General features: G+C 45.1%; 1 protein-coding gene across 11 annotated transcripts in view; it reads left to right on the top strand.

Annotated features, from left to right (window-relative positions):
• LOC146079846 (uncharacterized) overlaps positions 1 to 27044 on the top strand; it is a 214461-nt gene that overhangs the window by 128201 nt on the left and 59216 nt on the right. For 9 of the 11 annotated variants that reach the window (XM_083186495.1, XM_083186496.1, XM_083186491.1 and 6 more), the window contains one exon: positions 19705 to 19770. The exons of 1 other annotated variant lie outside the window; for it this stretch is intronic. In XM_083186495.1, coding sequence (XP_083042621.1) covers positions 19705 to 19770 — 66 coding nt within the window. Of the gene's footprint in view, positions 1 to 19704; positions 19771 to 20596; positions 20828 to 27044 lie in introns of those variants that run through there. One more of the 11 variants, XM_083186498.1, reaches the window with a different exon arrangement.

The raw sequence follows: 27044 nt of genomic DNA, 5'->3' as shown, positions 1-27044 counted from the left end.
GCACAGAAGGATGGGAGGAGTCTAATATACCATAACCCATCACATCGCACGTGTAGTCAGCAGACAGCACACACATGGCAGCATTGTGGAGGCATAGAGTGATGGGAGGAGTCTAATATACCATAACCATCACATCACATGTGTAGTCAACAGACAGCACATACATGGCAGCATTGTGGAGGCACAGAGGGATGGGAGGAGTCTAATATACCATAACCCATCACATCACACGTGTAGTCAGCAGACAGCACATACATGGCAGCATTGTGGAGGCACAGAGTGATGGGAGGAGTCTAATATACCATAACCCATCACATCACACGTGTAGTCAGCAGACAGCACATACATGGCAGCACTGTGGAGGCACAGAGTGATGGGAGGAGTCTGATATACCATAACCCATCACATCACACGTGTAGACAGCAGACAGCACATACATGGCAGCATTGTGGGGGCACAGAGTGATGGGAGGAGTCTGATATACCATAACCCATCACATCACACGTGTAGTCAGCAGACAGCACATACATGGCAGCACTGTGGAGGCACAGAGTGATGGGAGGAGTCTAATATACCATAACCCATCACATCACATGTGTAGTCAGCAGACAGCACATACATGGCAGCATTGTGGAGGCACAGAGTGATGGGAGGTGTCTGATATACCATAACCCATCACATCACACGTGTAGTCAGCAGACAGCACATACATGGCAGCATTGTGGAGGCACAGAGTGATGGGAGGAGTCTAATATACCATAACCCATCACATCACACGTGTAGTCAGCAGACAGCACATACATGGCAGCATTGTGGGGGCACAGAGTGATGGGAGGAGTCTGATATACCATATCACATCACACGTGTAGTCAGCAGACAGCACATACATGGCAGCATTGTGGGGGCACAGAGGGATGGGAGGAGTCTGATATACCATAACCCATCACATCACACGTGTAGTCAGCAGACAGCACATACATGGCAGCATTGTGGAGGCACAGAGTGATGGGAGGAGTCTAATATACCATAACCCATCACATCACACGTGTAGTCAGCAGACAGCACATACATGGCAGCATTGTGGGGGCACAGAGTGATGGGAGGAGTCTGATATACCATAACCCATCACATCACATGTGTAGTCAGCAGACAGCACATACATGGCAGCATTGTGGGGGCACAGAGGGATGGGAGGAGTCTGATATACCATAACCCATCACATCACATGTGTAGTCAGCAGACAGCACATACATGGCAGCATTGTGGGGGCACAGAGGGATGGGAGGAGTCTGATATACCATAACCCATCACATCACACGTGTAGTCAGCAGACAGCACATACATGGCAGCATTGTGGGGGCACAGAGTGATGGGAGGAGTCTTATGTACCATATACCATCACATCACATGTGTAATCAGCAGACAGCACATACATGGCAGCATTGTGGAGGCACAGAGTGATGGGAGGAGTCTTATGTACCATATACCATCACATCACATGTGTAATCAGCAGACAGCACATACATGGCAGCATTGTGGAGGCACAGAGGGATGGGAGGAGTCTAATATACCATAACCCATCACATCACACGTGTAGTCAGCAGACAGCACACACATGGCAGCATTGTGGAGGCATAGAGTGATAGGAGGAGTCTAATATACCATAAACATCACATCACATGTGTAGTCAACAGACAGCACATACATGGCAGCATTGTGGAGGCACAGAGGGATGGGAGGAGTCTAATATACCATAACCCATCACATCACACGTGTAGTCAGCAGGCAGCACATACATGGCAGCATTGTGGGGACACAGTGATGGGAGGAGTCTAATATACCATAACCCATCACATCACACGTGTAGTCAGCAGACAGCACATACATGGCAGCATTGTGGAGGCACAGAGTGATGGGAGGAGTCTAATATACCATAACCCATCACATCACACGTGTAGTCAGCAGACAGCACATACATGGCAGCATTGTGGAGACACATAGTGATGGGAGGAGTCTGATATACCATAACCCATCACATCACACGTGTAGTCAGCAGACAGCACATACATGGCAGCACTGTGGAGGCACAGAGTGATGGGAGGAGTCTAATATACCATAACCCATCACATCACACGTGTATTCAGCAGGCAGCACATACATGGCAGCATTGTGGAGGCACAGAGTGATGGAAGGAGTCTGATATACCATAACCCATCACATCACACGTGTAGTCAGCAGACAGCACATACATGGCAGCATTGTGGGGGCACAGAGTGATGGGAGGAGTCTAATATACCATAATCCATCACATCACACGTGTAGTCAGCAGACAGCACATACATGGCAGCATTGTGGAGGCACAGAGTGATGGGAGGAGTCTAATATACCATAACCCATCACATCACACGTGTAGTCAGCAGACAGCACATACATGGCAGCATTGTGGAGGCACATAGTCATGGGAGGAGTCTGATATACCATAACCCGTCACATCACACGTGTAGTCAGCAGACAGCACATACATGGCAGCATTGTGGAGGCACAGAGGTATGGGAGGAGTCTTATGTACCATATACCATCACATCACATGTGTAATCAGCAGACAGCACATACATGGCAGCATTGTGGAGGCACATAGTCATGGGAGGAGTCTGATATACCATAACCCGTCACATCACACGTGTAGTCAGCAGACAGCACATACATGGCAGCATTGTGGAGGCACAGAGGTATGGGAGGAGTCTTATGTACCATAATCCATCACATCACACGTGTAGTCAGCAGACAGCACATACATGGCAGCATTGTGGAGGCACAGAGTGATGGGAGGAGTCTAATATACCATAACCCATCACATCACACGTGTAGTCAGCAGACAGCACATACATGGCAGCATTGTGGAGGCACATAGTCATGGGAGGAGTCTGATATACCATAACCCGTCACATCACACGTGTAGTCAGCAGACAGCACATACATGGCAGCATTGTGGAGGCACAGAGGTATGGGAGGAGTCTTATGTACCATATACCATCACATCACATGTGTAATCAGCAGACAGCACATACATGGCAGCATTGTGGAGGCACAGGAGGATGGGAGGAGTCTAATATACCATAACCCATCACATCACACATGTAGTCAGCAGACAGCACATACATGGCAGCACTGTGGAGGCACAGAGTGATGGGAGGAGTCTAATATACCATAACCCATCACATCACACGTGTAGTCAGCAGGCAGCACATACATGGCAGCATTGTGGAGGCACAGAGTGATGGGAGGAGTCTGATATACCATAACCCATCACATCACACGTGTAGTCAGCAGACAGCACATACATGGCAGCATTGTGGGGGCACAGAGTGATGGGAGGAGTCTGATATACCATAACCCGTCACATCACACGTGTAGTCAGCAGACAGCACATACATGGCAGCATTGTGGAGGCACAGAGGTATGGGAGGAGTCTTATGTACCATATACCATCACATCACATGTGTAATCAGCAGACAGCACATACATGGCAGCATTGTGGAGGCACAGAAGGATGGGAGGAGTCTAATATACCATAACCCATCACATCACACGTGTAGTCAGCAGACAGCACACACATGGCAGCATTGTGGAGGCATAGAGTGATGGGAGGAGTCTAATATACCATAACCCATCACATCACACGTGTAGTCAGCAGACAGCACATACATGGCAGCATTGTGGGGGCACAGAGTGATGGGAGGAGTCTAATATACCATAACCCATCACATCACACGTGTAGTCAGCAGACAGCACATACATGGCAGCATTGTGGAGGCACAGAGTGATGGGAGGAGTCTAATATACCATAACCCATCACATCACACGTGTAGTCAGCAGACAGCACATACATGGCAGCATTGTGGAGGCACATAGTGATGGGAGGAGTCTGATATACCATAACCCGTCACATCACACGTGTAGTCAGCAGACAGCACATACATGGCAGCATTGTGGAGGCACAGAGGTATGGGAGGAGTCTTATGTACCATATACCATCACATCACATGTGTAATCAGCAGACAGCACATACATGGCAGCATTGTGGAGGCACAGAAGGATGGGAGGAGTCTAATATACCATAACCCATCACATCACACATGTAGTCAGCAGACAGCACATACATGGCAGCACTGTGGAGGCACAGAGTGATGGGAGGAGTCTAATATACCATAACCCATCACATCACACGTGTAGTCAGCAGGCAGCACATACATGGCAGCATTGTGGAGGCACAGAGTGATGGGAGGAGTCTTATGTACCATATACCATCACATCACATGTGTAATCAGCAGACAGCACATACATGGCAGCATTGTGGAGGCACAGAGGGATGGGAGGAGTCTAATATACCATAACCCATCACATCACACGTGTAGTCAGCAGACAGCACATACATGGCAGCATTGTGGAGGCACAGAGGGATGGGAGGAGTCTAATATACCATAACCCATCACATCACATGTGTAGTCAGCAGGCAGCACATACATGGCAGCATTGTGGGGGCACAGTGATGGGAGGAGTCTAATATACCATAACCCATCACATCACACGTGTAGTCAGCAGACAGCACATACATGGCAGCATTGTGGAGGCACAGAGTGATGGGACGAGTCTAATATACCATAACCCATCACATCACACGTGTAGTCAGCAGACAGCACATACATGGCAGCATTGTGGAGGCACATAGTGATGGGAGGAGTCTGATATACCATAACCCATCACATCACACGTGTAGTCAGCAGACAGCACATACATGGCAGCACTGTGGAGGCACAGAGTGATGGGAGGAGTCTAATATACCATAACCCATCACATCACACGTGTATTCAGCAGGCAGCACATACATGGCAGCATTGTGGAGGCACAGAGTGATGGGAGGAGTCTGATATACCATAACCCATCACATCACACGTGTAGTCAGCAGACAGCACATACATGGCAGCATTGTGGGGGCACAGAGTGATGGGAGGAGTCTAATATACCATAACCCATCACATCACACGTGTAGTCAGCAGACAGCACATACATGGCAGCATTGTGGAGGCACAGAGTGATGGGAGGAGTCTAATATACCATAACCCATCACATCACACGTGTAGTCAGCAGACAGCACATACATGGCAGCATTGTGGAGGCACAGAGCAATGGGAGGAGTCTGATATACCATAACCCGTCACATCACACGTGTAGTCAGCAGACAGCACATACATGGCAGCATTGTGGAGGCACAGAGGTATGGGAGGAGTCTTATGTACCATATACCATCACATCACATGTGAAATCAGCAGACAGCACATACATGGCAGCATTGTGGAGGCACAGAAGGATGGGAGGAGTCTAATATACCATAACCCATCACATCACACATGTAGTCAGCAGACAGCACATACATGGCAGCACTGTGGAGGCACAGAGTGATGGGAGGAGTCTAATATACCATAACCCATCACATCACACGTGTAGTCAGCAGGCAGCACATACATGGCAGCATTGTGGAGGCACAGAGTGATGGGAGGAGTCTGATATACCATAAACCATCACATCACACGTGTAGTCAGCAGACAGCACATACATGGCAGCATTGTGGGGGCACAGAGTGATGGGAGGAGTCTGATATACCATAACCCGTCACATCACACGTGTAGTCAGCAGACAGCACATACATGGCAGCATTGTGGAGGCACAGAGGTATGGGAGGAGTCTTATGTACCATATACCATCACATCACATGTGTAATCAGCAGACAGCACATACATGGCAGCATTGTGGAGGCACAGAAGGATGGGAGGAGTCTAATATACCATAACCCATCACATCACACGTGTAGTCAGCAGACAGCACACACATGGCAGCATTGTGGAGGCATAGAGTGATGGGAGGAGTCTAATATACCATAACCCATCACATCACACGTGTAGTCAGCAGACAGCACATACATGGCAGCATTGTGGGGGCACAGAGTGATGGGAGGAGTCTTATATACCATAACCCATCACATCACACGTGTAGTCAGCAGACAGCACATACATGGCAGCATTGTGGAGGCACAGAGTGATGGGAGGAGTCTGATATACCATAACCCATCACATCACACGTGTTGTCAGCAGACAGCACATACATGGCAGCATTGTGGAGGCACATAGTGATGGGAGGAGTCTGATATACCATAACCTGTCACATCACACGTGTAGTCAGCAGACAGCACATACATGGCAGCATTGTGGAGGCACAGAGTGATGGGAGAAGTCTGATATACCATAACCCATCACATCACACGTGTAGTCAGCAGACAGCACATACATGGCAGCATTGTGGAGGCACAGAGTGATGGGAGGAGTCTAATATACCATAACCCATCACATCACACGTGTAGTCAGCAGACAGCACATACATGGCAGCATTGTGGAGGCACAGAGTGATGGGAGGAGTCTAATATACCATAACCCATCACATCACACGTGTAGTCAGCAGACAGCACATACATGGAAGCATTGTGGAGGCACATAGTGATGGGAGGAGTCTGATATACCATAACCCGTCACATCACACGTGTAGTCAGCAGACAGCACATACATGGCAGCATTGTGGAGTCACAGAGGTATGGTAGGAGTCTTATGTACCATATACCATCACATCACATGTGTAATCAGCAGACAGCACATACATGGCAGCATTGTGGAGGCACAGAAGGATGGGAGGAGTCTAATATACCATAACCCATCACATCACACATGTAGTCAGCAGACAGCACATACATGGCAGCACTGTGGAGGCACAGAGTGATGGGAGGAGTCTAATATACCATAACCCATCACATCACACGTGTAGTCAGCAGGCAGCACATACATGGCAGCATTGTGGAGGCACAGAGTGATGGGAGGAGTCTGATATACCATAACCCATCACATCACACGTGTAGTCAGCAGACAGCACATACATGGCAGCATTGTGGGGGCACAGAGTGATGGGAGGAGTCTGATATACCATAACCCGTCACATCACACATGTAGTCAGCAGACAGCACATACATGGCAGCATTGTGGAGGCAAAGAGGTATGGGAGGAGTCTTATGTACCATATACCATCACATCACATGTGTAATCAGCAGACAGCACATACATGGCAGCATTGTGGAGGCACAGAAGGATGGGAGGAGTCTAATATACCATAACCCATCACATCACACGTGTAGTCAGCAGACAGCACACACATGGCAGCATTGTGGAGGCATAGAGTGATGGGAGGAGTCTAATATACCATAACCCATCACATCACACGTGTAGTCAGCAGACAGCACATACATGGCAGCATTGTGGGGGCACAGAGTGATGGGAGGAGTCTAATATACCATAACCCATCACATCACACGTGTAGTCAGCAGACAGCACATACATGGCAGCATTGTGGAGGCACAGAGTGATGGGAGGAGTCTAATATACCATAACCCATCACATCACACGTGTAGTCAGCAGACAGCACATACATGGCAGCATTGTGGAGGCACATAGTGATGGGAGGAGTCTTATGTACCATATACCATCACATCACATGTGTAATCAGCAGACAGCACATACATGGCAGCATTGTGGAGGCACAGAAGGATGGGAGGAGTCTAATATACCATAACCCATCACATCACACATGTAGTCAGCAGACAGCACATACATGGCAGCACTGTGGAGGCACAGAGTGATGGGAGGAGTCTAATATACCATAACCCATCACATCACACGTGTAGTCAGCAGGCAGCACATACATGGCAGCATTGTGGAGGCACAGAGTGATGGGAGGAGTCTGATATACCATAACCCATCACATCACACGTGTAGTCAGCAGACAGCACATACATGGCAGCATTGTGGGGGCACAGAGTGATGGGAGGAGTCTGATATACCATAACCCGTCACATCACACGTGTAGTCAGCAGACAGCACATACATGGCAGCATTGTGGAGGCACAGAGGTATGGGAGGAGTCTTATGTACCATATACCATCACATCACATGTGTAATCAGCAGACAGCACATACATGGCAGCATTGTGGAGGCACAGAAGGATGGGAGGAGTCTAATATACCATAACCCATCACATCACACGTGTAGTCAGCAGACAGCACACACATGGCAGCATTGTGGAGGCATAGAGTGATGGGAGGAGTCTAATATACCATAACCATCACATCACATGTGTAGTCAACAGACAGCACATACATGGCAGCATTGTGGAGGCACAGAGGGATGGGAGGAGTCTAATATACCATAACCCATCACATCACACGTGTAGTCAGCAGGCAGCACATACATGGCAGCATTGTGGGGGCACAGTGATGGGAGGAGTCTAATATACCATAACCCATCACATCACACGTGTAGTCAGCAGACAGCACATATATGGCAGCATTGTGGAGGCACAGAGTGATGGGAGGAGTCTAATATACCATAACCCATCACATCACACATGTAGTCAGCAGACAGCACATACATGGCAGCACTGTGGAGGCACAGAGTGATGGGAGGAGTCTAATATACCATAACCCATCACATCACACGTGTAGTCAGCAGGCAGCACATACATGGCAGCACTGTGGAGGCACAGAGTGATGGGAGGAGTCTGATATACCATAACCCATCACATCACACGTGTAGTCAGCAGACAGCACATACATGGCAGCATTGTGGGGGCACAGAGTGATGGGAGGAGTCTAATATGCCATAACCCATCACATCACACGTGTAGTCAGCAGACAGCACATACATGGCAGCATTGTGGGTGCACAGAGTGATGGGAGGAGTCAGATATACCATAACCCATCACATTACACGTGTAGACAGCAGACAGCACATACATGGCAGCATTGTGGGGGCACAGAGTGATGGGAGGAGTGTGATATACCATATCCCATCACATCACACGTGTAGTCAGCAGACAGCACATACATGGCAGCATTGTGGAGGCACAGAGTGATGGGAGGAGTCTAATATACCTTAACCCATCACATCACACATGTAGGCAGCAGGCAGCACATACATGGCAGCATTGTGGGGGCACATAGTGATGGGAGGAGTCTGATATACCATAACCCATCACATCACACGTGTAGTCAGCAGACAGCACATACATGGCAGCACTGTGGAGGCACAGAGTGATGGGAGGAGTCTGATATACCATAACCCATCACATCACACGTGTAGTCAGCAGACAGCACATACATGGCAGCATTGTGGGGGCACAGAGTGATGGGAGGAGTCTAATATACCATAACCCATCACATCACAGGTGTAGTCAGCAGACAGCACATACATGGCAGCATTGTGGAGGCACAGAGTGATGGGAGGAGTCTGATATACCATAACCCATCACATCACACGTGTAGTCAGCAGACAGCACATACATGGCAGCATTGTGGAGGCACAGAGTGATGGGAGGAGTCTAATATACCATAACCCATCACATCACACGTGTAGTCAGCAGACAGCACATACATGGCAGCATTGTGGGGGCACAGAGTGATGGGAGTAGTCTGATATACCATAACCCATCACATCACATGTGTAGTCAGCAGACAGCACATACATGGCAGCATTGTGGGGGCACAGAGGGATGGGAGGAGTCTGATATACCATAACCCATCACATCACACGTGTAGTCAGCAGACAGCACATACATGGCAGCATTGTGGGGGCACAGAGTGATGGGAAGAGTCTGATATACCATAACCCATCACATCACACGTGTAGTCAGCAGACAGCACATACATGGCAGCATTGTGGGGGCACAGAGTGATGGGAGTAGTCTGATATACCATAACCCATCACATCACATGTGTAGTCAGCAGACAGCACATACATGGCAGCATTGTGGGGGCACAGAGTGATGGGAGGAGTCTGATATACCATAACCCATCACATCACACGTGTAGTCAGCAGACAGCACACACATGGCAGCATTGTGGAGGCATAGAGTGATGGGAGGAGTCTAATATACCATAACCCATCACATCACACGTGTAGTCAGCAGACAGCACATACATGGCAGCATTGTGGGGGCACAGAGTGATGGGAGGAGTCTAATATACCATAACCCATCACATCACATGTGTAGTCAGCAGACAGCACATACATGGCAGCATTGTGGGGGCACAGAGTGATGGGAGGAGTCTAATATACCATAACCCAATGGTTCCCAAACTGTGTGCCTAGGCTCCCTGGATTGGATTGCCTTGGATTGGTGGTCCAGGATTAATTCAAATTATTTATGTTCAATGTAAAAGGCAAAGCCATTGCTGGTGGCTGCCAGTAATAAAATATGTGGACAAACAGTAACAAATATTGCCCCTAACTGCATAATTTAACCTAAGTATGACATAGAAAAATTATTTATTTAATTTAATAATTTCTGAATAAGAAACTTTTGGCCTAGGGGTGCTTTGAAAAAAATTCTGAAACTCTAGGGTGCCGAGATTCAAAAAATCAAAATCGAAAGCTCATACATGGCAGCAATATGGAGGCACAAAAAGATGGGAGGAGTCTAAAATAACAATTCAACAGATTTTTCAGACTCCTTGAATCACTGACTGAGATGAGAAAAGTCATCAGCCTGATGGTCAGCAACATGGAGTCGTCACCCCATGCTGAGGAGCTCGGACCCACAGTTTGAGAACCGCTGGACTAGACAAATACAGTTACTGGATGCATGAAAGACTCATTGTAAAACATGCAGACAATCAGAAAAATGTGCACAGTGAATTCACTTTAATAATGTCCTTTAGACAAGAGGACAAAAAGAGCTGGAAATTAGGAGCAAGACATCGCTGAATATACTAGAAGTGTGCGGTCCTTCAGCAGGAAATGGAAGTGATAAAGGAATCCTAGTGATGCAGAGTGAGCACCAGTAAAAGTGATGTAGAGTGAGCACCAGTAAAAGGGATGCAGAGTGAGCACCAGTAATAGTGATGCAGAGTGAGCACCAGTAATAGTGATGCAGAGTGAGCACCAGTAATAGTGATGCAGAGTGTGCACAAGTGGTGCAGCGTGAGCACCAGTAAAAGTGATGCAGAGTGAGTACCAGTAATAGTGATGCAGAGTGAGTACCGGTAATAGTGATGCAGAGTGAGCACAAGTGGTGCAGCGTGAGTACCAGTAAAAGTGATGCAAAGTGAGCACCAGTAATAGTGATGCAGAGTGAGCACAAGTGGTGCAGCGTGAGCACCAGTAAAAGTGATGCAGAGTGAGTACCAGTAATAGTGATGCAGAGTGAGCACAAGTGGTGCAGCGTGAGTACCAGTAAAAGTGATGCAGCGTGAGTACCAGTAATAGTGATGCAGAGTGAGCACAAGTGGTGCAGCGTGAGCACCAGTAAAAGTGATGCAGAGTGAGTACCAGTAATAGTGATACAGAGTGAGTACCAGTAATAGTGATGCAGAGTGAGCACAAGTGGTGCAGCGTGAGTACCAGTAAAAGTGATGCAAAGTGAGCACCAGTAATAGTGATGCAGAGTGAGCACAAGTGGTGCAGCGTGAGCACCAGTAAAAGTGATGCAGAGTGAGTACCAGTAATAGTGATGCAGAGTGAGCACAAGTGGTGCAGCGTGAGCACCAGTAAAAGTGATGCAGAGTGAGTACCAGTAATAGTGATGCAGAGTGAGCACAAGTGGTGCAGCGTGAGCACCAGTAAAAGTGATGCAGAGTGAGTACCAGTAATAGTGATGCAGAGTGAGCACAAGTGGTGCAGCGTGAGTACCAGTAAAAGTGATGCAAAGTGAGCACAAGTGGTGCAGCGTGAGTACCAGTAAAAGTGATGCAGAGTGAGTACCAGTAATAGTGATGCAGAGTGAGCACAAGTGGTGCAGCGTGAGTACCAGTAAAAGTGATGCAGAGTGAGTACCAGTAATAGTGATGCAGAGTGAGCACAAGTGGTGCAGCGTGAGCACCAGTAAAAGTGATGCAGAGTGAGCACAATTGGTGGAGCGTGAGTACCAGTAAAAGTGATGCAGAGTGAGTACCAGTAATAGTGATGCAGAGTGAGCACAAGTGGTGCAGCGTGAGCACCAGTAAAAGTGATGCAGAGTGAGTACCAGTAATAGTGATGCAGAGTGAGCACAAGTGGTGCAGCGTGAGCACCAGTAAAAGTGATGCAGAGTGAGTACCAGTAATAGTGATGCAGAGTGAGCACAAGTGGTGCAGCGTGAGTACCAGTAAAAGTGATGCAAAGTGAGCACCAGTAATAGTGATGCAGAGTGAGCACAAGTGGTGCAGCGTGAGCACCAGCAAAAGTGATGCAGAGTGAGTACCAGTAATAGTGATGCAGAGTGAGCACAAGTGATGCAGAGTGAGCACCAGTAAAAGTGATGCAGAGTGAGTACCAGTAATAGTGATGCAGAGTGAGCACCAGTAAAAGTGATGCAGAGTGAGTACCCGTAATAGTGATGCAGAGTGAGCACCAGTAAAAGTGATGCAGAGTGAGCACCAGTAAAAGTGATGCAGAGTGAGCACCAGTAATAGTGGTGCAGCGTGAGTACCAGTAATAGTGATGCAGAGTGTGCACAAGTGGTGCAGCGTGAGCACCAGTAAAAGTGATGCAGAGTGAGTACCAGTAATAGTGGTGCAGCGTGAGTACCAGTAATAGTGATGCAGAGTGTGCACAAGTGGTGCAGCGTGAGCACCAGTAAAAGTGGTGCAGCGTGAGTACCAGTAAAAGTGGTGCAGCGTGAGTACCAGTAAAAGTGATGCAGAGTGAGCACATACATGGTAATCATCATCATCATCATCATCAATGGCTGCCAGGCTGTGTGTGGTATGGCCATTGATAATTTGATGCCCAGGCAACTATTAGTGTCAGTATTACAAAGATGGGTACTCATGTAGCATGGCGCCGTGCGTCTGTGTCCCCTTGCGGGGCTCGCCACACTATCTAAAATCAACTCCATGCCAATGTGGATAGTGGAGGTACGAACTATACACGTTGGCATGGAGTTTTTAGCCCCGCAGCTGGACACAGACACAGCCATGCTGGCGCCGTGAAACTACACAAGTGCCCAAAGATGCTATAGTGACAGTCTGTCCTAGGCTAGAGCTGGGTATACCTTGACAGGAGCCTATAACCAGGCAAAGAAACGATACTTGTGTATTATCTGGGCGCCCGATTTTTTCACTGCATGCCACTACTTAAGGCATGCAATGCAATGCAATGTGATTTTTCATTGTAAAGACCCAATTTTTAATTGTATAGTCACCCATGGGTGATTTCATATCCCCACTATCAAACTACGCATGGAGTTGATTTTATATAGTTTGGCGAGCGCAGCGAGCCATCGAGCCCGAAGCGTGGCGAGCGGACGCGGATTACTTTACATGTATTCTGCGTCCCCTCGCGGGGCTCGCTGCGCTCACCACGCTTCTGGCTCAGTGGCTCACTGCGCTCGCCACACTATATAAACTTAACTCCTTGCGTAGTTGGATAGTGGGGTATGAAATCACCCATGGGTGACTATACAATTAAAAATCTGGTCTTTACAATGAAAAATCACATTGCATTGCATTGCATGCCTCAAGTAGTGCGATGCGATGCAATACAATGAAAAAATCGGGCGCCCAGATATTACACAAATACCAGAGATGAAGCAGCAACTAGTCGACTCTACTGAAGAAGCGGGTGGACTTGGAGGCGGGGCCCGGGTCTGTCATGCAGGGGAAACGTGTTATACACAAAGGCGTCAGGTCCTTGTAACACACAGCTGGGCATGTATATGCAATCTATATTTAGATTCTGTATGCAATGAAATGAAATTCCTGGGGGTAATGGACGCATATGCATGCCCGGCTGTGTCTTGGCAGCGCACCCATCAATTACCCCCAAGAGTTTCATTTTTACCCCTGTTCCTTGAACACTTCACTAAGCCATCTACACCTGATTGTTCCCGATACCCTGGCCATGTCAACCTCCATTTTGGTTGATTGGCCAAAACATTATCTGCTAACTCTGTGGCTTCCTCCAGTATAATATAGAATAGTTTCTTAAAGCACAGAAACATTCGCATATTCTTATCATATATCTTTTTTCATACCCAAAGTGGTGCTTTCGAGCTACAGTCATCAGAACCCCATCACCTCCTGGATCTCTCCAGCTCTTTCTTGTGGAGTAGTTTTATCCCCCAATGCTCCCGGCCAATCATAAGATATTGCTGCAGGTATTTACAAACTCCCACCCATAAACCAGGGTTTGGAAAGATCTTATATAACCTCATCGTCCAATGCCCCTATTCTTCTAGCGTGATTTTTCTCCCATTCCATTAACCGAAGCATCTCATGAGTATTTTTGCCTTTTAATAAAACTTTTCTTTCCCATCATCTCTCCTAGTTCTGGGTCACTTGCCATCCTTTAATAAGGTTCCTCACCGGTTCCCCTGAATGGTACATTATTACTCCACCTTTACATTGGATCTGTGGGATCCCTCCCTCCATCTGGGAAGGTATCCTACTGTATGTAAGTCTTAAAGAGAATCTGAAATGAAAGGAATCTGTGGACAGTGAATTTCTGTCTCTGCTGATGGAATATATTGAAGTTGTTCCACATATTTTCAATGCTCAACAAGCTGATGTCCAAGAATATCTGAGAGATGAAAATTACTGAACCATGAGATGAGGTTTATGGATCAATGGAATATACAATCAAGTATGTTATGTGGACAAGAAAGACCAGAGTCTGAAGACCCACATCCACTGCAGTGAGGCATCGCATGCCATACCTCGCATATGATGTCATCTCTCCCGGCAGCTCCCTGGTGGCAGGATCGCATGCAATCATATATGGTCTTTTTGCTTACCATGTATCGTATGCAATCCTTTTCCTGGTGGCGGGATCCTTGGTGCAGCAGTTATGATCCCCGGCTCTGATCCCATGTGCAGCGGACCGCACATCAGATCAGAATCGGGTTAAACACATGCACGATGCCTCGGAATTGGATAAAAAGGGCCCAGACTGCACGTGTGGATGAGGGCCTTTAGGCTAGTGCAGTAAGATGTTGTAAAGTGTATGATGAATATTGTTCGTAGAATACATTACAGACGGGCGGAGAGTATTCGCTAAAGCCTGATACTCTACAGACTGACAGTGATTGACACTAAGGAACCAGTAAGCGGGACACCACTGAAAGTTCTGGACCAATTAGAACATATATCGGGAGCATTGGTTGTGGTCTAAGGTCCTATGTTAAAAGTATTCCCTAAAAGTTTACCTGACACCTACTCAGAGAGGATCCTCTACAAGTGTTATTCCAGCATTAAGTACTGTGACTATTAATCAACACTTCCACAAATCACAAATCTTACCACACTAGCCAGCACCTGATCCCGAGTGCGCTGTACTATAATCTATGACATTCCTATGTAGAAGGCAGGACACCCTAAGGTACAAAAGCACCACAGGAAAGTCACTTACCAATTCATGAGCACAGTCTACACAACACAGGGTGGAAGCTTATGATGCCCCTGGCGTTCAGGATGGTAGTGGCTATTTTATAAATGATGAGTTACCGGTAAAATATTCCAATAGCCAACACAGTGTTTCAAGGCTGAAGGCCAGAGATGTTGCAAGCAGACAACATTAGGAGAAATTAGAAAGTCTCAACCCTGTCAGGCCATTAGCTCTCATGTCACTGATCACAGAGGTCCCAGAAAATGTTTTCTTTTTTTCACATTTACATTTTTTATTGAATGGGATCATAGAGAATACAAAACAGTAAACACCTCAAACATTCAATGTCAGAATTTTGTCATAGGGAGGGGAATGGTAGGTACAAGACAAAGAATAGGGGAAAGAAGGAAAGGAGGGGGGTACGGCATCAATACAACAACCACTGTCCCAGATTCCTACTCCGCCCTCCACATCAGAGCTCCTCTACAGTTCTGCTTCCCACCCTCAGCCCTCTGCTCCAGTGTTCCTCTACAGCTCCACATTCCACCCTCTACTCCACCCTCCACATCAGAGTTCCTCTACTGTTCTGCTTCCCACCCTCAGCCCTCTGCTCCAGTGTTCCTCTACAGCTCCACATTCCACCCTCTACTCCGCCCTCCACATCAGAGCTCCTCTACAGTTCTGCTTCCCACCCTCAGCCCTCTGCTCCAGTGTTCCTCTACAGCTCCACATTCCACCCTCTACAGCTCCGCCCTCCACATCAGAGCTCCTCTACAGTTCTGCTTCCCACCCTCATCCCTCTGCTCCAGTGTTCCTCTACAGCTCCACATTCCGCCCTCTACTCCGCCCTCCACATCAGAGCTACTCTACAGTTCTGCTTCCCACCCTCAGCCCTCTGCTCCAGTGTTCCTCTACAGCTCCACATTCCGCCCTCTACTCCGCCCTCCACATCAGAGCTACTCTACAGTTCTGCTTCCCACCCTCAGCCCTCTGCTCCAGTGTTCCTCTACAGCTCCACATTCCACCCTCTACTCCGCCCTCCACATCAGAGCTCCTCTACAGTTCTGCTTCCCACCCTCAGCCCTCTGCTCCAGTGTTCCTCTACAGCTCCACATTCCACCCTCTACTCCGCCCTCCACATCAGAGTTCCTCTACTGTTCTGCTTCCCACCCTCAGCCCTCTGCTCCAGTGTTCCTCTACAGCTCCACATTCCACCCTCTACAGCTCCGCCCTCCACATCAGAGCTCCTCTACAGTTCTGCTTCCCACCCTCAGCCCTCTGCTCCAGTGTTCCTCTACAGCTCCACATTCCACCCTCTACTCCGCCCTCCACATCAGAGTTCCTCTACTGTTCTGCTTCCCACCCTCAGCCCTCTGCTCCAGTGTTCCTCTACAGCTCCACATTCCACCCTCTACAGCTCCGCCCTCCACATCAGAGCTCCTCTACAGTTCTGCTTCCCACCCTCAGCCCTCTGCTCCAGTGTTCCTCTACAGCTCCACATTCCGCCCTCTACTCCGCCCTCCACATCAGAGCTCCTCTACAGTTCTGCTTCCCACCCTCAGCCCTCTGCTCCAGTGTTCCTCTACAGCTCCACATTCCACCCTCTACTCCGCCCTCCACATCAGAGCCCCTCTGCTACTTAGCTCCCTGCTCCTCTGCTGCTTTTCTCTCTGCCCTCTGCTGTTCCACCATCTGTCTCTTTTGCTCCGCTATGTATGATACCACCGCACATACGCACCTGTACAATCTACTGAAGGTGAGTTGTGGATGTCTGACTGTAACATATGTCTGTGGGCCTGTTATTTGGGTGTGAGTGATTACATATGGTAGGAGTTATAGGGCTTTGGTGATGTATATTTCTATTGCACAGTTATTGCTTGTGCTCATATTCCCATTAACATAGCTCGAATATACAACTGTGTTGTAGTTATCTCAACAAACTCAAAACTTTCTTCAGCTTTTTATATGCGAACAGTGGTGGTCCTTATATTACATGAGAACCATGGTGGTCCTTATATCACATGAGAACCATGGTGGTCCTTATATTGCATGAGAACCATGGTGGTCCTTATATTACATGAGAACAATGGTGGTCCTTATATTACATGAGAACCATGGTGGTCCTTATATTGCATGAGAACCATGGTGGTCCTTATATTACATGAGAACAATGGTGGTCCTTATATTGCATGAGAACCATGGTGGTCCTTATATAACATGAGAATAATGGTGGTCCTTATATTACATGAGAACAATGGTGGTCCTTATATAACATGAGAATAATGGTGGTCCTTATATTACATGAGAACAATGGTGGTCCTTATATAACATGAGAACAATGGGGGTCCTTATATAACATGAGAACAATGGTGGTCCTTATATAACATGAGAACAATGGTGGTCCTTATATTACATGAGAACCATGGTGGTCCTTATATTACATGAGAACCATGGTGGTCCTTATATTACATGAGAACAATGGTGGTCCTTATATAACATGAGAACAATGGTTGTCCTTATATTACATGAGAATCATGGTGGTCCTTATATAGCATGAGAACAATGGTGGTCCTTATATTACATGAGAATCATGGTGGTCCATATATTACATGAGAACAATGGTGGTCCTTATATTACATGAGAACAATGGTGGTCCTTATATTGCATGATAACCATGGTGGTCCTTATATAACATGAGAACATTGGTGGTCCTTATATTACATGAGAATCATGGTGGTCCTTATATAACATGAGAACAATGGTGGTCCTTATATTACATGAGAACCATGGTGGTCCTTATATTACATGAGAACAATGGTGGTCCTTATATTACATAAGAACCATGGTGGTCCTTATATTGCATGAGAACCATGGTGGTCCTTATATTACATGAGAACAATGGTGGTCCTTATATTGCATGAGAACCATGGTGGTCCTTATATAACATGAGAATAATGGTGGTCCTTATATTACATGAGAATCATGGTGGTCCTTATATAACATGAGAACAATGGTGGTCCTTATATTACATGAGAACCATGGTGGTCCTTATATTACATGAGAACCATGGTGGTCCTTATATTGCATGAGAACAATGGTGGTCCTTATATAACATGAGAACAATGGTGGTCCTTATATTACATGAGAACCATGGTGGTCCTTATATTACATGAGAACCATGGTGGTCCTTATATTAGAGAGGACCATGGTGGTCCTTATATTGCATGAGAACCATGGTGGTCCTTATATTGCATGAGAACAATGGTGGTCCTTATATTGCATGAGAACAATGGTGGTCCTTATATAACATGAGAACCATGGTGGTCCATATATTACATGAGAACAATGGTGGTCCATATATTACATGAGAACAATGGTGGTCCTTATATTACATGAGAACCATGGTGGTCCTTATATTACATGAGAACAATGGTGGTCCTTATATTACATGAGAACAATGGTGGTCCTTATATAACATGAGAACCATGGTGGTCCTTATATTGCATGAGAACCATGGTGGTCCTTATATTGCATGAGAACCATGGTGGTCCTTATATTGCATGAGAACAATGGTGGTCCTTATATTGCATGAGAACCATGGTGGTCCTTATATTGCATGAGAACAATGGTGGTCCTTATATTACATGAGAACAATGGTGGTCCTTATATTACATGAGAACCATGGTGGTCCTTATATTACATGAGAACCATGGTGGTCCTTATATTACATGAGAACAATGGTGGTCCTTATATAACATGAGAATCATGGTGGTCCTTATATTGCATGAGAACAATGGTGGTCCTTATATTGCATGAGAATCATGGTGGTCCTTATATTGCATGAGAACCATGGTGGTCCTTATATAACATGAGAACAATGGTGGTCCTTATATTACATGAGAACAATGGTGGTCCTTATATAACATGAGAATAATGGTGGTCCTTATATTGCATGAGAACAATGGTGGTCCTTATATTACATGAGAACAATGGTGGTCCTTATATTACATGAGAACCATGGTGGTCCTTATATTGCATGAGAACCATGGTGGTCCTTATATTACATGAGAACAATGGGGGTCCTTATATTACATGAGAACAATGGTGGTCCTTATATTGCATGAGAACCATGGTGGTCCTTATATTGCATGAGAACAATGGTGGTCCTTATATTGTATGAGAACAATGGTGGTCCTTATATTACATGAGAACAATGGTGGTCCTTATATTACATTATAACTTATTCTTTCAGATCAAACATCTTTACGATCTTCAGACATATTATGGTCACCGACAAGTTTCCGGCGACTTCACCGAGGTGGGTTCTCAACTGTTTATAACAGTTCTTCAGAATAATGGCCAACAGGGGGCACAGCTTCATGATTCCATGGCATGGGAATAGTAGACGGAATGGCTAAAGGTGCTTTAAGTGCTCGACTAATGGAATGAAGGTAAAGCAGGAGGCCATATACTGGTACTGCGTATTTTTGGTTAGGTTTATACTAATAAATAAATAAATATACGGTATATAAAATGTAGAGTTGGACACACAACACTTTCAACCATATAAATGACTGTGCCCGGTTTTAGAAATCATCCCAATCTGGACGGCAGCCGTTTCGGTGTAACTACACCTTCCTTAACAGTTACTGGCAGTTAATGGCTACATTCTGTTGAGGAAGGTGTAGTTACACCGAAACGGCTGCCGTCCAGAATGGGACCAGTATAAGTAACGTGCTCACTGCCTTATGTCTATTTAGCTGTTTTGCCTTTTACCACTGGGGCCTGCTAGCTTCATTCAATTCCACTTACAATGATTCAAAGAGACTGGTGCTGGTTTATCCTTCTATTTTGCTTGCTGGATATGAGGATATGTTTTATATATATATATATTTAGCTCATTTCCCTTGAAGAAGGTGCGCAAGGCACCGAAACGGTCCGTCGGGGACCGAGTACAGATCCTGGCTTGGAGTTCATCCCACAGTAACGTATATGTGTATGCCTGAGGGTGGGGACTAATGTTCCATACAAATGACTATATGCTGTTATAAGACGGATTTATGCCAATTGAAGCATTCCCTGAGTTGGATATAAAGCTTTTTTGCAAAGTATTGAATGGTCCAGTGCTGGTTTCTTCCTAATAGGGACACAGTCTCCATATGGATGGCAAATATATATGAAAAGAGAAGGGGTTGTGACCCAATCCTGCGCTTATGGGTGAGCAGCACTACTCTAAGACCCCGCCGCTAGTGGGAGTCTGATGTAAAGGATGAAGAGGGAAGGTGTAGAGGTGCGCTCAGAAGATGGTTTCACCAGTCCACAAATTGTAAAAGTACAAAATATTTATTCTACACAATAAAACAATTTAAAATACATTTGTTTGGAATTGTTTACAAAGATTTTCGGTGGGTCATTGTAGTTCAACACAAGACTTCGACCATAGGTGCAGAATGATCATACGAGAAACCCTACGCGTTTCGTCCCCTAGGGACTTCTTCAGGGGTAATACATCAAGATCTAAAAGGTGGTGAAACAATGCCGTAAAAGAATGGAAATTTAATGAAACTTCAGAGCAGGATCAAAAGATAATTCTGAACATAGGAGGCGGGAAGAAGGAACAAATGAGGAGAACAAGAAGAGAGAGAGGAGAGAGTGGGTAGTTCTACACGTGGAACTATAGAAGGAAGTACAGACCATAATTTCCCAGGTCCACCTTAGTGAAAAAAGGTGTATATAAAATGAACATACCAATGAACTTTTTAACCCTTGATTAGGTACATATATATTGAAACACTCTCTTGGGTGTGTACTTGGGGTGGTGTGGTCACCGTTGTTACTCTGACAACCCTGTGATGCTCCACTTAATGAATAATGTAACGATTTCTGAAAACCAATACAGTGCTAATGAATAAATTGATCACCTGGATTCATAGGGACCAATAAAATGCTGATGAGCCAATTTATCACACAGTCTCATAATCACAACCAAATTCACATGCAATATGTTGTAACAATTCAATCCCTTACATAGTTTCTACATTAATGACGTCTCCGATACAGGATAAACAATGGGAATATCATAGTTGGTTGGAGTTGTTCAGCTGCCATAAACATGTAAGATAGAAGGGTACAGTCCCAAAAACATTTTTGGTGAGGCACAATTGTAAATGTACATACCAGAACAAGGGGCGCAATGTAACACCTCTCCAACTGATGCCTTTTTCAACTCAACAGTCAATTCTAAATGGTAATGGATATCGGTCTGTTAAGATGTTATTATAAATGGCTACATATAATGATACAATACGCCAGGCTTGATGGAAATGCTTGCTGGCTAGATACTGGCTAGAAGATACTTGCTGGCTACATAACATTACTAATGGGTATATATAGTGTTACACAACGCCAGGCTTGATGGAAATGCTTGCTGGCTGGATACTGGCTAGAAGATACTTGCTGGCTACATAACATTACTAATGGGTATATATATAGTGTTACACAACGCCAGGCTTGATGGAAATGCTTGCTGGCTAGATACTGCCTAGAAGATACTTGCTAGCTACATAACATTACTAATGGGTATATATATAGTGTTACACAACGCCAGGCTTGATGGAAATGCTTGCTGGCTAGATACTGGCTAGAAGATACTTGCTGGCTACATAACATTACTAATGGGTATATATAGTGTTACACAACGCCAGGCTTGATGGAAATACTTGCTGGCTAGATACTGGCTAGAAGATACTTGCTGGCTACATAATATTACTAATGGGTATATATAGTGTTACACAACGCCAGGCTTGATGGAAATGCTTGCTGGCTGGATACTGGCTAGAACATACTTGCTGGCTACATAACATTACTAATGGGTATATATATAGTGTTACACAATGCCAGGCTTAATGGAAATGCTTGCTGGCTAGATACTGACTAGAAGATACTTGCTGGCTACATAACATTACTAATGGGTATATATAGTGTTACACAACGCCAGGCTTGATGGAACTGCTTGCTGGCTAGATACTGGCTAGAAGATACTTGCTGGCTACATAACATTACTAATGGGTATATATAGTGTTACACAACGCCAGGCTTGATGGAAATGCTTGCTGGCTAGATACTGGCTAGAAGATACTTGCTGGCTACATAACATTACTAATGGGTATATATAGTGTTACACAAGGCCAGACTTGATGGAAATGCTTGCTGGCTAGATACTGGCTAGAAGATACTTGCTGGCTACATAATATTACTAATGGGTATATATAGTGTTACACGACGCCAGGCTTGATGGAAATGCTTGCTGGCTAGATACTGGCTAGAAGATACTTGCTGGCTACATAACATTACTAATGGGTATATATAGTGTTACACAAGGCCAGACTTGATGGAAATGCTTGCTGGCTAGATACTGGCTAGAAGATACTTGCTGGCTACATAACATTACTAATGGGTATATATAGTGTTACACAAGGCCAGACTTGATGGAAATGCTTGCTGGCTAGATACTGGCTAGAAGATACTTGCTGGTTATATAACATTACTAATGGGTATATATAGTGTTACACAACGCCAGGCTTGATGGAAATGCTTGCTGGCTAGAAGATACTTGCTGGCTACATAACATTACTAATGGGTATATATATATAGTGTTACACAACGCCAGGCTTGATGGAAATGCTTGCTGGCTAGATACTGGCTAGAAGATACTTGCTGGCTACATAATATTACTAATGGGTATATATATAGTGTTACACAACGCCAGGCTTGATGGAAATGCTTGCTGGCTAGATACTGGCTAGAAGATACTTGCTGGCTACATAACATTACTAATGGGTATATATATAGTTACACAACGCCAGGCTTGATGGAAATGCTTGCTGGCTAGATACTGGCTAGAAGATACTTGCTGGCTACATAATATTACTAATGGGTATATATATAGTGTTACACAACGCCAGGCTTGATGGAAATGCTTGCTGGCTAGATACTGCCTAGAAGATACTTGCTGGCTACATAACATTACTAATGGGTATATATATAGTTACACAACGCCAGGCTTGATGGAAATGCTTGCTGGCTAGATACTGGCTAGAAGATACTTGCTGGCTACATAACATTACTAATGGGTATATATATAGTGTTATACAACACCAGGCTTGATGGAACTGCTTGCTGGCTAGATACTGGCTAGAAGATACTTGCTGGCTACATAACATTACTAATGGGTATATATATATTGTTACACAACGCCAGGCTTGATGGAAATGCTTGCTGGCTAGATACTGGCTAGATGATACTTGCTGGCTACATAACATTACTAATGGGTATATATATATAGTGTTACACAACGCCAGGCTTGATGGAAATGCTTGCTGGCTAGATACTGGCTAGAAGATACTTGCTGGCTACATAACATTACTAATGGGTATATATAGTGTTACACAACGCCAGGCTTGATGGAAATGGTTGCTGGCTAGATCCTGGCTAGAAGATACTTGCTGGCTACATAATATTACTAATGGGTATATATATAGTGTTACACAACGCCAGGCTTGATGGAAATGGTTGCTGGCTAGATACTGGCTAGAAGATACTTGCTGGCTACATAACATTACTAATGGGTATATATAGTGTTACACAACGCCAGGCTTGATGGAAATGCTTGCTGGCTAGATACTGGCTAGAAGATACTTGCTGGCTACATAACATTACTAATGGGTATATATATAGTGTTACACAACGCCAGGCTTGATGGAAATGGTTGCTGGCTAGATCCTGGCTAGAAGATACTTGCTGGCTACATAATATTACTAATGGGTATATATAGTGTTACACAACGCCAGGCTTGATGGAAATGCTTGCTGGCTAGATACTGGCTAGAAGATACTTGCTGGCTACATAACATTACTAATGGGTATATATAGTGTTACACAATGCCAGGCTTGATGGAACTGCTTGCTGGCTAGATACTGGCTAGAAGATACTTGCTGGCTACATAACATTACTAATGGGTATATACTGTATATAGTGTTACACAACGCCAGGCTTGATGGAAATGCTTACTGGCTAGATACTGGCTAGAAGATACTTGCTGGTTATATAACATTACTAATGGGTATATATATAGTGTTACACAACGCCAGGCTTGATGGAAATGCTTGCTGGCTAGATACTGGCTAGAAGATACTTGCTGGCTACATAACATTACTAATGGGTATATATAGTGTTACACAACGCCAGGCTTGATGGAAATGCTTACTGGCTAGATACTGGCTAGAAGATACTTGCTGGCTACATAACATTACTAATGGGTATATATAGTGTTACACAACGCCAGACTTGATGGAAATGCTTGCTGGCTAGATACTGGCTAGAAGATACTTGCTGGCTACATAACATTACTAATGGGTATATATAGTGTTACACAACGCCAGGCTTGATGGAAATGCTTGCTGGCTAGATACTGGCTAGAAGATACTTGCTGGCTACATAATATTACTAATGGGTATATATATAGTGTTACACAACGCCAGGCTTGATGGAACTGCTTGCTGGCTAGATACTGGCTAGAAGATACTTGCTGGCTACACAACATTACTAATGGGTATATATAGTGTTACACAACGCCAGGCTTGATGGAAATGCTTGCTGGCTAGATACTGCCTAGAAGATACTTGCTGGCTACATAACATTACTAATGGGTATATATAGTGTTACACAACGCCAGGCTTGATGGAAATGCTTGCTGGCTAGATACTGCCTAGAAGATACTTGCTGGCTACATAATATTACTAATGGGTATATATAGTGTTACACAACGCCAGGCTTGATGGAACTGCTTGCTGGCTAGATACTGGCTAGAAGATACTTGCTGGCTACATAACATTACTAATGGGTATATATAGTGTTACACAACGCCAGGCTTGATGGAAATGCTTGCTGGCTAGATACTGGCTAGAAGATACTTGCTGGCTACATAATATTACTAATGGGTATATATAGTGTTACACAACGCCAGGCTTGATGGAAATGCTTGCTGGCTAGATACTGGCTAGAAGATACTTGCTGGCTACATAACATTACTAATGGGTATATATAGTGTTACACAACGCCAGGCTTGATGGAAATGCTTGCTGGCTAGATACTGCCTAGAAGATACTTGCTGGCTACATAACATTACTAATGGGTATATATAGTGTTACACAACGCCAGGCTTGATGGAACTGCTTGCTGGCTAGATACTGGCTAGAAGATACTTGCTGGCTACATAACATTACTAATGGGTATATATAGTGTTACACAACGCCAGGCTTGATGGAAATGCTTGCTGGCTAGATACTGGCTAGAAGATACTTGCTGGCTACATAATATTACTAATGGGTATATATAGTGTTACACAACGCCAGGCTTGATGGAAATGCTTGCTGGCTAGATACTGGCTAGAAGATACTTGCTGGCTACATAACATTACTAATGGGTATATATAGTGTTACACAACGCCAGACTTGATGGAAATGCTTGCTGGCTAGATACTGGCTAGAAGATACTTGCTGGCTACACAACATTACTAATGGGTATATATAGTGTTACACAATGCCAGGCTTGATGGAACTGCTTGCTGGCTAGATACTGGCTAGAAGATACTTGCTGGCTACATAACATTACTAATGGGTATATATAGTGTTACACAACGCCAGGCTTGATGGAACTGCTTGCTGGCTAGATACTGGCTAGAAGATACTTGCTGGCTACATAATATTACTAATGGGTATATATATAGTGTTACACAACGCCAGGCTTGATGGAACTGCTTGCTGGCTAGATACTGGCTAGAAGATACTTGCTGGCTACATAACATTACTAATGGGTATATATAGTGTTACACAACTCCAGGCTTGATGGAAATGCTTGCTGGCTAGATACTGGCTAGAAGATACTTGCTGGCTACATAACATTACTAATGGGTATATATATAGTGTTACACAACGCCAGGCTTGATGGAAATGCTTGCTGGCTAGATACTGGCTAGATGACACTTGCTGGCTACATAACATTACTAATGGGTATATATAGTGTTACACAACGCCAGGCTTGATGGAAATGCTTGCTGGCTAGATACTGGCTAGAAGATACTTGCTGGCTACATAACATTACTAATGGGTATATATAGTGTTACACAACGCCAGGCTTGATGGAAATGCTTGCTGGCTAGATCCTGGCTAGAAGATACTTGCTGGCTACATAATATTACTAATGGGTATATATAATGTTACACAACACCAGGCTTGATGGAACTGCTTGCTGGCTAGATACTGCCTAGAAGATACTTGCTGGCTACATAATATTACTAATGGGTATATATAGTGTTACACAACGCCAGGCTTGATGGAACTGCTTGCTGGCTAGATACTGGCTAGAAGATACTTGCTGGCTACATAACATTACTAATGGGTATATATAGTGTTACACAACGCCAGGCTTGATGGAAATGCTTGCTGGCTAGATCCTGGCTAGAAGATACTTGCTGGCTACATAATATTACTAATGGGTATATATATAGTGTTACACAACGCCAGGCTTGATGGA

Source organism: Crinia signifera, chromosome 5, assembly GCF_055691185.1.
Source record: "Crinia signifera chromosome 5, ASM5569118v1, whole genome shotgun sequence".
Lineage (NCBI taxonomy): Eukaryota > Metazoa > Chordata > Amphibia > Anura > Myobatrachidae > Crinia > Crinia signifera.
This window is presented reverse-complemented; position numbering and strand designations above follow the sequence as displayed.